Here is a 16,614-nt window from a genome sequence, read left to right as displayed (position 1 = left end):
TTTAAAATAGACTTGATTCTGTCTAATACAAATCATGAAAACAGGAGTTTGTCTCACTGGTCTACAGAACACATGCTACACTTTTATTGTAAAAGAACAATTATAGAAACATTCCAAAGGTAATTAAGATTAAAAACCCCAAAAGTTAATTGTAAACGTCTTCACGCCCTTTGACATAGCAACCCCAAATTAGCTCCATTTAAAAATAAAAAAAAGCTGCCTTAACAAGGCCCATAAAAAGTTAAATGGAGTCCACCTATTTCCAGTCACAATAATTGAACCAATTCCAAATACGCCTGGATGAAGAATCAAGCTATTTCTGTTGTATGAAGTGAATCTGAAACAAAGGTCTAAACATACCAAACCAGGAGCTGTGGAAAGAACTCCAGGATAAAGTTATTCAAAAGATACAGATCGGAGGTTGGCTGTAAGAATATTTCAGTGTGTTTAAATAATCTTGGGGCACTGTCAGGTCCATCACTGTAAAGTGGAAACAGTTTGGCATCAAACTGCAGCAGAAGGTCACTGGAAGGCCCAACATCACTTTAAAAGAACTACAGAGCTCATTGGCTGAGGGGAAAATCTTGACTGTTCAACCATTTCAAGATTATTCCACAAACATGGCCAATATGAGAGGGTGGCAAGCAGAAAGCAGATGCTTAAGACAAGCCATATGACGATGCCACATAGTGCTTGCAAAGACACTGCATGCAGTGAAGGCTTTGTGGTCTGATGACACTTAAGTGGAACTTTTTGGTCTCAGTGCTAAGCAACATGTGTAGAGTAAAACAAACAGCATATCACCCTGCTAACACCATACCTACAGAAAGCATGGCGGTGGCAGCACTATGCTGTGGTGATGCTTTGCAACAACTAGTAAAGGTGGTTTCTGAAAATCTCAGCAAAGACGGATGGTGCAGATTATGGGCACATCCTGGAGGAAAACCTGTTCCAGTTTGCCACAGAACTGGGACTGGGGAGAAGATTCACTTTTCAGCAGGGCAATGATCCTAAGTAGAAAGAAAAAGCAAAAATAGAATAGCTCAGCAAGAACATGGATTGTGTATGCAGAATATAAATGTATTTAAATTATTTGTATTCCACTTATAAATTATGAAATTATTCAAATTCTTTAAATAAAGTCAATGTCCTCAGGGGACCAGTCAGTCAAAGTCCAGACCTGAATCCAATACAAAAATCTGAGGTTAAGACTTGAAGACTGCAGTCCATTGATGATCCCCAGCCACTTTGAAATAGTTTGAACTATTCTGCCAAAAAGAATGGGCAAGAACTGCAGCATCCCTCTACACAGAGTTGGTAGACACTTATCCTAAATGATTCCTGGCTGCAGGCCCAGATTTAGGCATAGTCAGAGACAATTGCCTCCAGTGCCAAATTGTTATTATTTTTTTAATAAGCGCCTGAATGTTGTTGCTCCAGATGCATTCCTAAATCCAGGCTTACTGCCTCTTATGATATTCCCCTGCCTCTATGCCGTGGCTGCGGGCCCCATAGCAGAAGCAGCGGGAAGCAGATGCTCGAGTTTCAGCATGGGACCTTCTGCAACCCTTGTATATTCACTGGCCTTGTGACGCCCAGCCTCCTCCCCTCATACACATGAGGGAAGGAAGTGGAGTGACACAGAGCTGGTGAGCTCATGAGGGTCCCAGGAGGCCCTGCACTGAATTCATGGATTTGATTTCCGCTGCGGGATATACAGTCATGGTATATAGAGGGTAAGGGGAGGGCAGAGGGGGAGGAACTGCCCCCATGGGAGCAGGGGAGGTAGTGTTGAGTGGCAGACATGGACAAACCCCTCCTCCCCCCATTGCCTAAAGGTGCTGGTAATTTAAATCAGACCCTGCATGGCTGTTATTGCTACAAAAAACGGACATCCACCAAGTACTGAGCCAAGAGATACGAAGACATGGAATCAAGACTTTAAAAAAAAAAAAAAAAAAAAATCTTGATCACTTTGGGAATATTTCTACAATTGCTCTTTCATGTTGAAAGTGTAAAATAATGTTGTGTAGATCAGTGAAACAAATTCCTACTTTAAAGCATTATGATTCATATTTTTTTTAGACAGCAGAATGACACATACAAGGGTGTGAATGATTTTTGCAAGGCATTGTATATTTAAATACGTTACATTTGAAGACTTTTTTTTTATAACTGACAAGAAATAAATACACAAGAGTTGGGAGGAACAGAGTAGAGAAGTTTACAATAAGTTATTTGGAAATGGAGTCAAGCAAAGGACATTCTCCGAACTCTGCCATCCCAGCCTCCAGAATGCCAGATGAAACTGCTCGCTAACGATTTGTTCAGAGGCATTAAGCAGCTAATGCAACAAAAAGATTGCAATTTCCCATTTATGGGACACATAGTAACATAATAAATGTTGACGGATTAAGACCAAAATAGTCCATCCAGTCTGTCCAGCAAGGTTTTTTTTTAAAGGTAGTAACTGCCACTCTGTGCAGGTTACCCCCAAGCAGAAATAATTGAGATCACTAGAAGAGAAGGTTGAGTGGTAACCTGGTAGGGTAAAATTGCAGAAAGGCTTTGTTCATGAGGCTGTTGATAGCAACAGGGGCATCACAGACCTAGGGTTGCCAACTGGCTCTAGACTTTCAGGACAGATTGATCCAGTCCTGGGTTTACCCCACTGCATGCTGGGATTTATTCTGATTCCCCTATTGTATTCCCTAAGAAAAGCAAGACTATAAGCACCTGCATGCAGGGGAGGAAAACCAGGACTGGTTCAACCTGGCCTGAAAATCTGTACCAGTTGGCAACCCTCCATAGATCATAGTGAGCAAATACAGAAAACCACTGCTCAGGGCTGGAAAAATCCCAGGAGTCAGGTCACCCATGTAACTAGAATTTGGCACCTGGTGCCTAAAATTCAGGAAAGCAAAAATTAAATAAAAACAGCAAAATTATAAAAGTAAAAAAGGAGTAAAAGGGAATTGGATTTAGACAACAGCCAATGCTGGACCCTGACTTTTTACAGCATTAGGGAAAAAAGCACAGGGACTGCTTCTACGGCCAAGTCCAAAAGCAAAAGCACGCTCAAGCAGCAGCATTGCCTGAATTATCAAAAAGGCTGCTCACCCTGTAAAAATGTTCCTAGCAATAATTTTGTTATGGGTTGGACAGTTGCTTGGTTTTGATTGTTATTACTACCCTTAACATAACCTGCACAGAGCAGCAGTGACTACCATAAAAAGCTTGCTGGGCAGACTAGATGGATCAGATAATCTTTTTTTCTGCCATCATTACTATGTTAGGGTCTCCATAAGATGAGTAACCTAATTGTACAATCTAAATCTAATCATTTGACAATTGTTTTGAACTTTTTATTTATAGAACACACACACAAAGTCATAGAACATTATAACCCAAAGTTCACACTCTGATACATCTCAGGTTTCCACAACTGATATATGTGAACAATAAAAAATAGTAGAAGGATAATACATAAAACACACAAATACAGTGAAGACATGACCATGCACAGACCCAGTGCAATTCAGTAAGAGAACTTTGTAAAAACATCCCAAAAAAGAAATAGAGTATTTTCATTAACAACTTGTACACAGTCTCCAATCCCAATACCGCCCCCATATTGTATCATACTGTGCAGCCTTATATAAGAGATCTTGTCCATCAGGGCTGTCTCCGCTACAGTAGTGTACCAGTAAGCAAGTTGCTGACAACCTTTCCAAAAGAAGGCAATAGCGTTTAAACAGAGACCCACCAACCACCACCTTATTCTTGTCCAGATCCACCCGACTCCGGCATCCCAAGAGACATAGCTGTGGGGTCAAATCAAATGAGGAGCCAGCTATATCCTGAATAATTATGTACCCCTCCTGAAATCCTCTGTATCTTAGCACAGTACCACCACATATGAAAGTAGGTTTTAAAGTCCCTTACTGCCCTCCAAGCATAAGGACTGGAGGAGCTAAATTTACAAAAGAATGCCAGATATCTATAAAATATATAATAATTTAATCACGAGCTCCTCACTTATTACAGATATTTTGCAGCTGACCCCACCTATCAGTTGCCAATCAGATTCATCCAATTCTAGTTGGAGATCACGATTCCATTTTTTTTTTTTTTAATAAGCAATGCAACAGCATCTAGCTCTCCATCACTAAGTAATGATATAAGTTTGTTATACCCTTAGGCAAAGGTCCCCTGTGTTAATATTTTTTCAATAAGGGAGGGATTTCTCTCCTGTAGCCCACTCAAAAGTCAGTCTACTTATGTGTAGGTAAATGTAGTGAGTATATACTGGTAAATTAAATTTACTCCTGAGATCCTGAAAAGTAGTAAAAACTTGTCTTGGTCAGATTGGCTCTCTCCAACAATGAAATAGGCAAGGTATCTGTTCAAATCAGAGTTTTCCTGTGGAGAGGATCATTGATTAATTTGAATAAATCCCAAATATTATCAGAAATCTGTATTCCAAGTATCGAAAACTGCTCTGAACTAAAAGAAATCTGGATAAGTATTTTGGTAACCACCTTTTAAGTCCTATGGGCATTCTCTGCAACTTAGCATAATTAACCTGATAACCCGAAATTGTGCTATATTCTGTCAGAAGTCACAGACAGTCAGCAGCAGATTTATTCTAGTTTGTAAGAAAAAGAATAAGCTCATCGGCATAAAGAGCTAATTTATAATCTGTTTATGAAAAGAAACCCAGTCAAAACTTTAGAAGAAGATCTGATCATGTGGGCCAGAGGTTCCATGGCCAAATTAAAAAGTAATGGAGAGAGTGGGCAGTACCCCCTTGGAACAGAAAAGGGAGCAGATGCATACCATTTGTAATAACCATAGCCCTGGGAGATCGATATAACGCCCTAATCCAAGTGAGGAAACGCCTCAGAAAACCCAAAGCATTGGAAAACAGAAATACCCAGGAAATGCTGTCAAATGTTTTGTCTGCGTCCAATTAGATAGTCAGGCCCGACTGTCTCCTTTGCCTAGCCAAGTGAATAATATTGGCTACATGACAAACACTGGTAGTAGAGGATCTTCCTTTCATGAAACTCAACCCCTTTTCCAGGGAGAGCTGTAAAATTTTTGTATCTGTATTAATAAGGGAGATGGGTCTGTATGAGGTCCTTCCTGGCTTTAGGAATTAAGGTCATAAAGGCATCTGTCAGAGTCGGTGAAGCCAGTAATCGTGCTCATACCCACAAATAAAACGTTTAATAAGCGGAGCTAGCTGTTCACAGTATACCTTGTAAAAATCCACCGGGAGCCCATCTGGGTCCAGACTCTTGTGTAAAGGCAGGGCAGAGATAAAATGGAAATATTTCAGAGTCCATCATGGGGCCCATCAGCTTTGTCGTCGCTTCAGGAGGCAAAGCTTCGTAAGGAACCATCAATTACAGCCTCAAAGGCCTTTCCTGTGACAGTAGCAACTTGAAAAATGGTCCCAAAATGCTTGGTTAATATCCCAAGGAGCATTCCTTACAGTTCTCAATCTCTCTCTAATGCTACAAATAACTGTTACCCATGGAGACTGCTTTGTCAATTTTGCTAGAACAGTCCCAGATTTATTACCAAACTTGCATAATCTCTGCCTTCCATACTGAAATATCCTATCAATTTGAGAAACCTGTAATTTTTTTAAGCTCTCTGTATAGTTTAACACTACCCTGTAGTTTGTGTTTGCTTTCTAATAATTCAATTTTAATGAGATCTTTCTGCTCTCCCTACCATATCCTCTTTTGATGATTAGCAAAAGCAATGATCTTTCCCCCCTCCAAACTGCTTTAAGAGTCTTCCACCTTAAGCCTCGGCTGGATGAATAGTCGACATTTTTGAGGATATCAAAATACATGGAATGCGGGCTGGTGACTATAGCCATTGCTGTAGAGGGGGAGTCAGGAAGGGACATATGGATTTTCACAGTATTTCAAGAAAAGGATCACCCTGGAAAACATATGCACAACTTGGAGCCCGACGACTGCCATAGAAAATTAATAGTCATTGGGCATGTTGCACTACACCTTAACCGTACAGAACTGACCTGCTGAATCCTGAAACAGAGATGACACCCCTGTTCCCCGTCCAAGATAAATTCAGCCACTGGGTGAGTGTGCAGCGAGGCTGTAGGTATTCCAGACAGGCGTCATTCAACTTTGCCCAGTACGGTTGTAAACTAAGATGAATGTACTGAAGTGGGTCACAGCAATGCTGGTGCAGACGTTTGCAAGTCTGTCCTAGCCTGCACATATCTGGCAGTGTGAGGTGGCTTATAATCAACTGGATCAGCTACAGCAAACAGAGAAAATATGGGAGATGAGAATCAAACTCAGAAGCCAAAAGTCAAATAACTGGTTAGAGCTCTTAGTCAAAGCTGATATATTCTAGTTTTACTAAACAGAAAAGGTCCAACAAGGTAAATAAATTAAGGATTTCAAAAGACAATACGAACCAGGGGTAAGGACGACATTGACGCTCTTTCAACAAGAGTTTTGTATCTCTCAACACTGCCTATTAACTGTGCTACCAAAAGGTAGCTCTGTCCTTAAAAAGGAGAGGTCTTGCTATTGCAGAATCAAGAAATGCAAAAAAGAACCCCTGCAGCACTAGCCTGGAAAGCTCTGACATTTTAAAGCCCTCTAATGATCAAAAGATATTCTGGAGATAGCATCACCTGTGTTCCTAGGTTTGGCAATCTTTTCTTGGCACTCCCAGCCTAGGCAAAATAATTTCTGTGGCATGCACAAACATTTCTAACAGTGTTTTCAAGTTCTGGATGTGCTCTATGTACAAGACAACTTAAGTACACATTTATATTGCCTTAAGGTGTCCCAAACAGCTCTGAGCAGACTGGATGGGCCAGCCTATCTTTCTGCAGTCACTGAGCTACCATATATTACTGTAACACAGTCACAGGGTAGTATGGGCAATCTTAATATGCCTGGCTAGAGCTAGATCAGGGGTAGGCAACTCCAGTCTTGGAGTGCCAGAAACATGTCTGGTTTTCAGGATATTCACAATGAACATGCACGATTCATATTTGCATTCATGCACTGCCTCCACTATATTTATTTCTTTAAATTCTTTTCTATACCGACATTCATGACACAAGTCATATTATATGCAAATATCCTGAAAAACCAGACCTATGTGTGGCACCCCAGGAACAGAGTTGCCTACATATTGGCTAGATATACAATCTTTCTGACTAAAGAAATAAGATTAAAGGGTTTTAATATTAGTGAGAGAATGGGATTAAATGGCTAGGGATATTAATTAGGAATCAGGACAATTCCTGGGATTCATGAATTCAAATCCTGCTCTCCCCTTTACTGACAAATCAATTTCTTTCCTTTTCTAGTTTTCTCAAACTTAATTCAGCAATAAAATGTGGAAGCAGTCATCCAGATCTGGCTACTAATTTAGGTAACCACCACATCCCAGAACTAAATGTGCAGATGCTTCTGAACTATTAACTTGTGAAGCATCTTAATATCCCATTTGAATGAAAATTTTGAAAACTTGCAAATTATAATGCTCTCTTTCTCGAAAGTTTTCTGTGGGGTTTTTTTTTTCCCAGTTTACTGCAATGTTGCTGCTTATCACTGAATCTTCCTTCCCCTACCCAGTGTTATATCATTCTCCATCAGAGATTGCTTTTGTGGGTTGCTATACTGCGCATTCTCAAGAAGGTAGAAGACCATACAGGCTGATACAGTAAGGACGCGGTAGAAAGAGTGTGGCAGTGCCGGGTGCCCGCTCATTTGCCACGCGCACAGTTCGGATCACATACCGCTCGATACAGTATTTAAATGGCATGCAAATGCAAGCCGCGTCCAAAAGTGCGTCCAAGAAGCGTCCATTTTACTGTATACAGCGCTATACAGCGCCTATACAGTATCCTGGGTGCGCTGATACCTGTCATTTCAAATGACATTTGAAATGACAGGTACCAGGAAGTGGATCCCAACTTTAAGCAAAAGAAAAGGATGTGCTTGATAAAACCTGCACTCAACAGGATCGGGCAAACTTTCCCCTAGCCCCCGATCACCTGCCCTGGCTGCGTCCATGGGTGCCGGTCTCCGGAGCAGCCCCAGTCCTCTCTCCCCTCCTCCCGGGGGCAGCCGGCGGGAGAGCGAGAGCGGCTTCAGCAGCCCGGGGCGGATCGGGCGCTCCCCATGCGAGGCACAGCTTCCAGCAGCCCTCACCTGCGATGGAAGCCGTGCCTCGCATGGGAACGCCCGATCCGCCCCGGGCTGCTGAAGCCGCTCTCGCCGCCGGCTGCCCCCGGGAGGAGGGGAGAGAGGACTGGGGCTGCTCCGGAGACCGGCACCCATGGACACGACCAGGGCAGGTGAGCGGGGGCTGGGGGAAAGTTTGCCCGATCCTGGCTCCTCTAAAGGTCTTGTCCCGGGGGGTGAGGGGGGTCATTGGCCCGTGAAATTTAGTCTCTCTGACCTGACGCTCCACACTAACGCAGGGGTAGGGGTAGGCGGTAAGTTAGCAGGTTAAACACGTGGCAAAACTGCAGGTTAAAAAGGCGATAATCGGGGCGCACGTTACTGTATGGGAGGGAATAGCTAATCCGATCGTTTACATACCATATACATGCCGCGGGCGGAAAGGGTTACCCGTTGATTTAAAGAAGTGGTAAGGATGGGTTAAAAGGGATAGTGAATCACGGGTTGGACTTACGTGGCCAAATTGTGGGTAAAAAGCGGGTTAGAAGCAAGGTAACCGCAGCCGTGCTTTACTGTATCAGCCTGATAGTTTGCAAGTGCTTCATCCCTCTCACCACCACTCCAAGAACCAAATATGTTTTTAAACCTTTCCTTGGCCAACAGATCATTTTCACTCAATTAACCAAATGTTGAGGTGGTTACTCTCAGACTTCAGGAATCCACATGCAAGCCCCCAACCTGACCAGCATCAGAAGAAGGAACCGAATGTGTTATACACTTTCGAACTACATAGGTACAAGGTCAAGGAGCAACCTACAAAATTAAGGGAATTCAAATACATTTTACAGGTTTCCTAAGAATTATTTGCCATATCATTTGACATTAAGGATCACAGAAAAACAGTGCCACTTATTTCTTCATTTTTATCCTCATCTTATGTATTTCCCCTGCAAAATAAGAATAGAGGCTCATGCTATGAAGCTGATGGGAGAGGAATACAGAGGAAACATAAGATGCTGCTTTACTGGGAGGGTGACTGATGCCGGAAGTAGCCTACTGGTGGAGGTACTGCAAAACAAAGCTATGACAGTATTTGGAAATGCGTAGAACAGGCAGAGTGTGACTGGTAGAAGCTAGTAAGGATAACAAGTGGAAGAAAAGATAGAGGGGCATGCTTGGGGCAGTTGTAGAGGACGATGGTGGGAGCACATCTGAGGGGCTGGGTGGGAGACATGGAGGGGTGATAATGCCTTTGTACAGGTCATTGGTAGGGCCTCACCTGGAGTACTCCGTTCAAATCTAGACACTCTCCCCAAAATGACAGAGACAGGATGGAGGCAGTCCAGAAAAGGACACCCAGAATGGTTTGGGATTTGTATTGGAAGACATATGAGGAGAGGCTGAAGGATCTAAATATGTACCCCCAGAAGGAGAGGACGTGCAGGAGATAGGATACAGACCTTCAGATACAAGAAAGGTTTTAAATGTTGCAGACATCAAATCTTTTCCACTGGAAAGAAAGCTATAGAACTAGGGGTCACAATATGAGGGATGATTGAATAAACATCAGAAGATATTTCTTCACAGAGCGGGTAGTGGATGCCTGGAATGCTCTCCCAGAAGAGGTGGTGAAGATGAGAATGATCATGGAATTCAAAAGGCCATGGGCTGAGTACTGCAGATCCCTAGAGACTACTAGAGAATGGAAATTAAGAAATGGGGTAACAGATATAAACTTTAGGTAAAATATTTCAGATTGGGGTAACATTATTATTATTATTTTTAATTTTTATATACCGAAATTCTTGTAGGGACTACAAATCACTCCGGTTTACATAAAATGAAAACGAAAAACTGCCCAACAGAGAGAGGAGCTTTACATAGAACAGTAGCACAAAGAACATGCACAAAGAGCCTGGGGTGAGTAGCACAGAGGTGCGGTGACCAGCCCACATATTGATTAGATTGTGGCACAGAGCAACATCGCTCTCTGCTTTGACGGCAGGGGGTAAAAAGGGGAATTGATTCAGAGACAGCCAATGCTGGGCCCTGACATTTACAGTCTGGGGTAATGTTACATGGACATTAGGGAAAAAGCGCAGGGCTTCTACAGCCAAGTCCAAAGGCAAAGCACGCTCAAGCAGCAGCACTGTCTGAATTATCAAGAAGGCTGTTCACCCTGTAAAGATGTTGCTAGCAGAAAATTTGTTATGGATTTGGCAGTTAGTTTTGATTGCAAATATTACTACCCTTAACATAAGGCTCGGGGGGTAACTGGCATGGAGTGGGAGTTACTACCATAAGAAGTCTGCTGAGCATACTGGTGGACCATTTGGACTTTTTCTGCCATCATTTCTAGGGAATGTGTGCACTCACTCTGGTAAGCAACCAAAGGCTCCAATATCTGGTAAACTGGATGGGCCATTTAGCAGGTTACCATGCAATAGAATCCAAGCTCTGTGGGGAAGGAGGGGTGGGATCTGAGGTCTGGAGGGGAACTTTAAGGTTTGGGGTGTGTGGCAGATGGAGGACAGCGCAGCATCAAGCAGTGCCTAAAAGTACCAAAAGCCAATGCCCATCACTATTCTTTTCCTTTGAAACAGAAAGAAAAAATGATAAACATGAAGCAGAGAAAAAATTAGGTTGAACCATTTTTTTTTAAGTTTACTATTCTTAGCTCTCCCCAGTAAAATGGAAGGACAAGCCTTTTATTTGTATTTATTTATTTTTTTAAATATGTGAAGGAAGCAAGTGCAAAAGTGGCACTGTGAAACTCAAAGGTGAAAAGGAAAAATATGTAGAGGCTGATGAGGAAAAAGCAAAACCGATTTACAAATATTTCTGTTCAGTGTTCATTGTGAAAGGGCCTGGAGCAGAACCACATAAAACACACAAATATGATCAGAAGTGAGATAAACCTCAATTGATTTTCAGAAACTTGAACTAAACTTAAAGTAGCTAAGATGATGGGGCCGGATGGGAAACATCCAAGAGTATAAAGGGAACTTAAAAATGTCCTGGCAGCTCTGCTGGCTGACTTTTTCAATTTTTCCTTAGAGTCTGGAGAAGTTCGAGGACAGGAAAAGGGCGGATGTCATTCCTGTTCATAAAAGTGGAAGTAAGGAGGAGGCTGGGAACTACAGGCCAGTTAGCCTGACCTCTGTGATGAGCAATCGAATGGAATCGCTGCTAAACAGAGGATAGTGCAATTTTTGGAATCCAATGGATTGCAAGATCTGTGGCAGCATGGTTTTACCAGAAGTAAATCTTGTCAGATGAATCTGATCAATTTCTTTGATTGGGTGACCAAAGAGCTGGATCAAGGGAGAGTGCTAGACATGGTGTACTTGGAGCTCAGCAAGGCCTTTAATACAGGTCAGCATAGAAGATTTATAAATAAATTGTGTGCCCTTGGTATGTATCTTAAGAGTGACTGACTGGGTTAGAAACTGGCTGAGTGGGAGGTGATGAAGGGTAGTGGTAAATGGAGTGTGCTCCGAGCAGGGGTAGTCTGGAGTAGATCCGGAGGACTGGAAAAGGGCAGATGTGGTTCCTATTCATAACAGTGGAAATAAGGTGGAGCTAGGAATTACTGCTAAAACAGAGAACGGTGCAGTTTCTGGAGGGCATACTGAAAGGAGAACGTTTTCATGCTGGGGTAATACTGAAACTTAAAAGTTTGGGGAGAGATGAAATTGTGGGTTAAATTACTTAACTTTTCAAGACATGCACACTGAAAATTAATTTATTTTAGTGTATGTGTGGGTGTGCCTTGATTAAAAAATAAAAGATAGGAAAAGGTAGGTACCTTGCTTTGAAAAGGTGTTAGAGAAGAGCGATTGTTTTGAGTAGGTGTCAAGTTGTTAAACAGGTACAACAGCAGAGGGTCACTCTGGCAAACTTATTGAAGAGTATCAAATGGGTTTATTAGTACTAATTTGCCTTAGAAGTACCAGATATATTGTAGGGGGAAGAGCTCAGTAACCCTCAATCCTGGGAGAATATTGAGAGGAAGAGAAGATGTTTCTGGTGGTTGAAAAAGATCGGCAAGTTTTGCATGCTGGACAATATTGAGACTTAAACGTTTGGCAAGAGGTCAAATTATGGGGTAAATTAACTTTCAGTGCGTGCGCCTTGATTAAAAGCTAGGAAAGAAACAAAATTTCTTTTAGTATGTTTTTCCCTCCTTCCCACCACCCCTAAACTCATTCTTTGATTTATAAACTTTTATCCCATATAAACCCAGAGATTTATCTTAAAAAAAAAAAAAAAAAAGTGAACTAGCCCTCATCAAGTCAATTAATAACTTTGTAGGTTATTGCCAAACTAACATTAATTTTAATGTGAATTTGTTACTCCAGATTTTAGAATGTGTTGTGTTTTATTTTGTGCATATATTATATTGTTACCTGTACTGGATAATTTTATTAGAAATAGCAGGCTACAAGACTTTTAAAATTATACACCACAAATGTAAAGGACTCTGATTTACACATCCCTACTCCCTTTGCAACCTAAATTAAGAATTCAACATATTAAGATGCAGGCAGCAGTCCAGCAGAGAGATAAGGGCCTACCAGTCATTTGCATATATGCTCTCCAAGCGCTAGTGCCCAGGAAGGAAGGTTTAGGTAAGCCGTCATAGCTGGTGATACGTTTATAAGGAATGCAGATATCTGGGTGGATGGTGGACGTGAGGGTCACTTGGTAAACTTGCCTCCCTAGTGCAAAAGAGGTAGACCCTCACACATCACCTAGATACGATTTTAAACAGTGTCGTGATACATGTGGCCACCGACATAGGAAGGTATGGGAGGAAGGTTCTGGAAAACACATTTAGGCTCTTGGGTAGAAAGTTGAAATCCAAAACCTCCAGGGTAGATTTCTCTGAAATGCTCCCTGTCCAATGCACAGGAACCCAGAGGCAGGCAAAGATCCAGAGTCTCAGTGCATGAATGAGACAATGGTGCAGGAAAGAGGATTTTAGTTCTGTTAGAACTGGGCAATGTTTTGGGGAAGGGGGAGCCATTTCAAAAGGATGAGCTGTTTACTTCAGCAGACTGGTAGGTTGTCCTAGTGTATCCTGGGCTTTGCTCTTCTCTCGGTAGCCTCCTTGTTATTTCTGGGGCCTATCTCCTTATCCTCCTACCAAAAGAAACCACTCTTGGACCAGAATTCTATTCCTGCCTCTGCTTAAGGTGGCAAAAAACAAAGAAAGAGCCAAACAGATCCCGCACAAATTTAATAAAACAAACACAAAAGGAATCTGCCAATTTATATTCAAAAATCACCACTCACATTCATGGTTTCCCATGTCAATTTTATTTATATCTTGTTTTTTGTATTTTTTTTTTTATTATTGTTAATAACCGCATCAGCAAGTCTTATATTCACCCGTGGTTCTAATTTGAGAGACCAATTCGTACATTCGAACATGTACAAGGTTCCCACACGTCCTGTGGCACATGTTCAGTGTCTCACATTATGATGCAAACGTCATCTATTCATTTTTCAAGGCTTAAGAAAACTATTTACAACATACGACCACTTGCACATCAGCAGGAGTTATTTACATAATTCAGAGCCCATGCAACATGTTTTATGTGGGGAAAACCAAAATGAGCTTTAAAGACTCGGATAATAGAACATCGTTCATGTCTATCTATGAATTGGGTAAATGCTCCTTTGGTGACACACTGTCTTGATTTTTCTCATAGATCAAACCTTCTTGGCGGGGAGGAGATTTGAATGAACACTTAAGAGCTGAAAAGCGATGGATACATCTGTTGAACACAGTTTATCCAATTGGTTTAAATTCCGCATTAGAATTAAACGTGTTTGTGATATTTTCACTCACTTCTACATTTAGAACTTGCAATGCTATAATTATTTCTCACCAATTTTCTTTTTTTTAAAAAGACGTATATGATGTAGATGCTTTGGTATACGTCACTACGACTACATAAGTGATAGCTTATGCTATTTAAACTACAGTGAAGCAATCATGCGGTCTCTGTCCTGACGGTGAAGTGAGTTGAGGCATGGCGTCCTAGAAGAGGTCTGTTCCACTACCAACAGCAAGATAAGTAAAAAAGTTTCCATTTTTATAAAAGAGTGATTGACAACATATCTGTGTGTTTTGTCTGGCAGAAACTGAAGATAACTTAATAGATGACAACTAGTTATACATTGTTGCAACATTCTTTGGGCACAATGTTCCCTCTATAGATTGGCTCCTGACGAAGCAATACATTTGCGAAACATCGGCCATTGTCGAGCCATTAACGGGGTAAGATAGATGTTTCTATTGAAAAATGAACATTGATACCATTGAAAAGTAAAGGATGAAACATATTTGAAACAGATTTAAATTCAACAAAACCACAGATGATTGAGTAGTCCGGACAGCCTTTGTTGTAGTCAGGCTTGCTGATGCAGTTATTAACAATAAAAAGAAAAATACAAAATACAAAAAACAAGATATAAATAAAAATGACATGGGAAACCATGAATGTGAGTGGTGACTTATGAATATAAGTTGGCAGATTCCTCATGTGTTTATTATTCTGCTTAAGGTGGACCAGGTGAGATACACGGCGCCAGCCTCTTCAAGTAGTCTATGGTTCCCTATTGTAACCTCTCTGTCACAGAGTAAATTCTTTCGCTCAATGGACAATTAAGCTCTGAAATTCGCTGCTGGAGGATGTAGTTAAAGCAGTTAGCATAGCTGAGTTTAAAAAAAAAAAAGATTTGGACAAGTTCCTGGAGACGTCCAAAACCTGATACTAAGAAGACCTAGGGAATAGCCACTATTAATCACTGTGTGATAGCAACATGGGATTTATTTATTGTTTGGATTCTTGCCAGGTACTTGTGACCTGGATTAGTCACTGTTAGAAAAAGGATACTGAGGCTTAATGGATCCTCAGTCAGACCTAGTCTGGCAATTCTTATGTTCAAGATCCAAGGTAGCATGGTTTTACCAGAAGTAGATCTTGTCAAGACAAATCTGATCAATTTCTTGATTGGGAGACCCGAGAGTTAGATCATGGGAATCAGACAGATGTAGAGTACTTTGATTTCAGTAAGACCTTTTGACATGGTTCCAAATAAGTGACTTGTAAAGACATTGAGCACCCTTGGTATGGGTCCTAGAGTGACAGAAAGGCTTAGAAACTGGTTATTGTGGGAGGCAACAGAAGGTAATGGAAAACGGAGTTCACGCCAAGGAGGGGGTGTTACTAGCAGACTGCCCTCAAGGATCAGCCATTGAAACAGTTCTTTTCAACATTTTCAGGAGTGGCAGTGGAAAGATGGTCAGGAAAGGTTTGCCTTTTTGCTGATAATACCAAAATCTGCAACAGGGTAGATAGCCAGGAAGATGTGGAAAACAGAAGAGGGATCTAGCAAAGCTCAAGGAATGGTCTAGGGTCTGGTAGCTAAGATTTAATGCTAAAAAAATGCCGAGTTATGCATTTAAGCTGCAAAAATCAAAAGGAAAATGTACAGTATTGGGGGTGAAATTCTTCTAAGCATGAAAGAAGAGTGGGATCTGGAGGTGATATCTGATGTTCTTAAGGTGGCCAAACAGGTGGATAAAGCAATAGCAAAGCCAGAAAGATACTTAGCTGCATAGGGAGAGGAATGGTCAGCAGAAGAAGAGAGATGATATTGCCACTGGTGAGACCTCATTTGGAATACCGCATACAATTCTGGAGACCGCACCTTCAAAAGGATATGAACTGGTTGGTTGGCACTGGCCCAGAGGACGGCTAATAAAATTGTCAGTGGTCTTGTTCTAAAGCATATGGGGGACAGACCAATTGTTCATCCACCAATTATCCAACGGGAAACTGTCATCTGTTTTAAAATGTGTTTCAGTACTTCCTTTACTAAAGAAATCAGTACTTAATCCTACCGATCTTATGAACTTTTGCTCGATCTTAACTGCCATTCCTTGCCAAAGTTACTAAGGTAGCAGTACTGAAACAATAAGATGAGTTTGTGCAGTAACATCAAATCTTAGATCAGTACCAGTTCAGGTTTCTTAAGGGCCTCAGTACAGAAGTCCTTTTACTTTCCAACTCTGATTACTTTTAGATGTGGTTTCAACAGTGGTCAAGAGTTCATTTTGGTTTTACTAAATATTGCTGCTGCCTTTGATACTATCAATCATGAGATCCTTCTAGTCGGGCTTCATGAATGTGGCACCTCTGGTACAGTCTACGACTGGTTTAAATCTTTCTTTCAGGAGGAACACACCAAATTGCTACTGGCTGTGACCATTCCATTTGGCAGACAGTTGTAACTGGTGTCCCTCAGGGTTGGTTTTATCTGCTGCCTTATTTAACATTTATATGGTGCCTATTTGCAAGCATTTGGACAAGCTCTGTGGGGGAATACCGTATATATGTAGATG

The 16,614-nt window shown here is 41.4% G+C and overlaps 1 protein-coding gene across 2 annotated transcripts in view; it reads right to left on the bottom strand.

The window, feature by feature from the left end:
• Window positions 1–16,614, bottom strand: part of FBXL4 (F-box and leucine rich repeat protein 4) — a 140,447-nt gene that overhangs the window by 74,192 nt on the left and 49,641 nt on the right. For both annotated transcript variants that reach the window (XM_029595388.1, XM_029595389.1), the window contains exon 4: window positions 6,059–6,303. In XM_029595388.1, coding sequence (XP_029451248.1) covers window positions 6,059–6,303 — 245 coding nt within the window. The remainder of the gene's footprint in view (window positions 1–6,058; window positions 6,304–16,614) is intronic.

Source organism: Rhinatrema bivittatum, chromosome 3, assembly GCF_901001135.1.
Source record: "Rhinatrema bivittatum chromosome 3, aRhiBiv1.1, whole genome shotgun sequence".
NCBI lineage: Eukaryota > Metazoa > Chordata > Amphibia > Gymnophiona > Rhinatrematidae > Rhinatrema > Rhinatrema bivittatum.
This window is presented reverse-complemented; position numbering and strand designations above follow the sequence as displayed.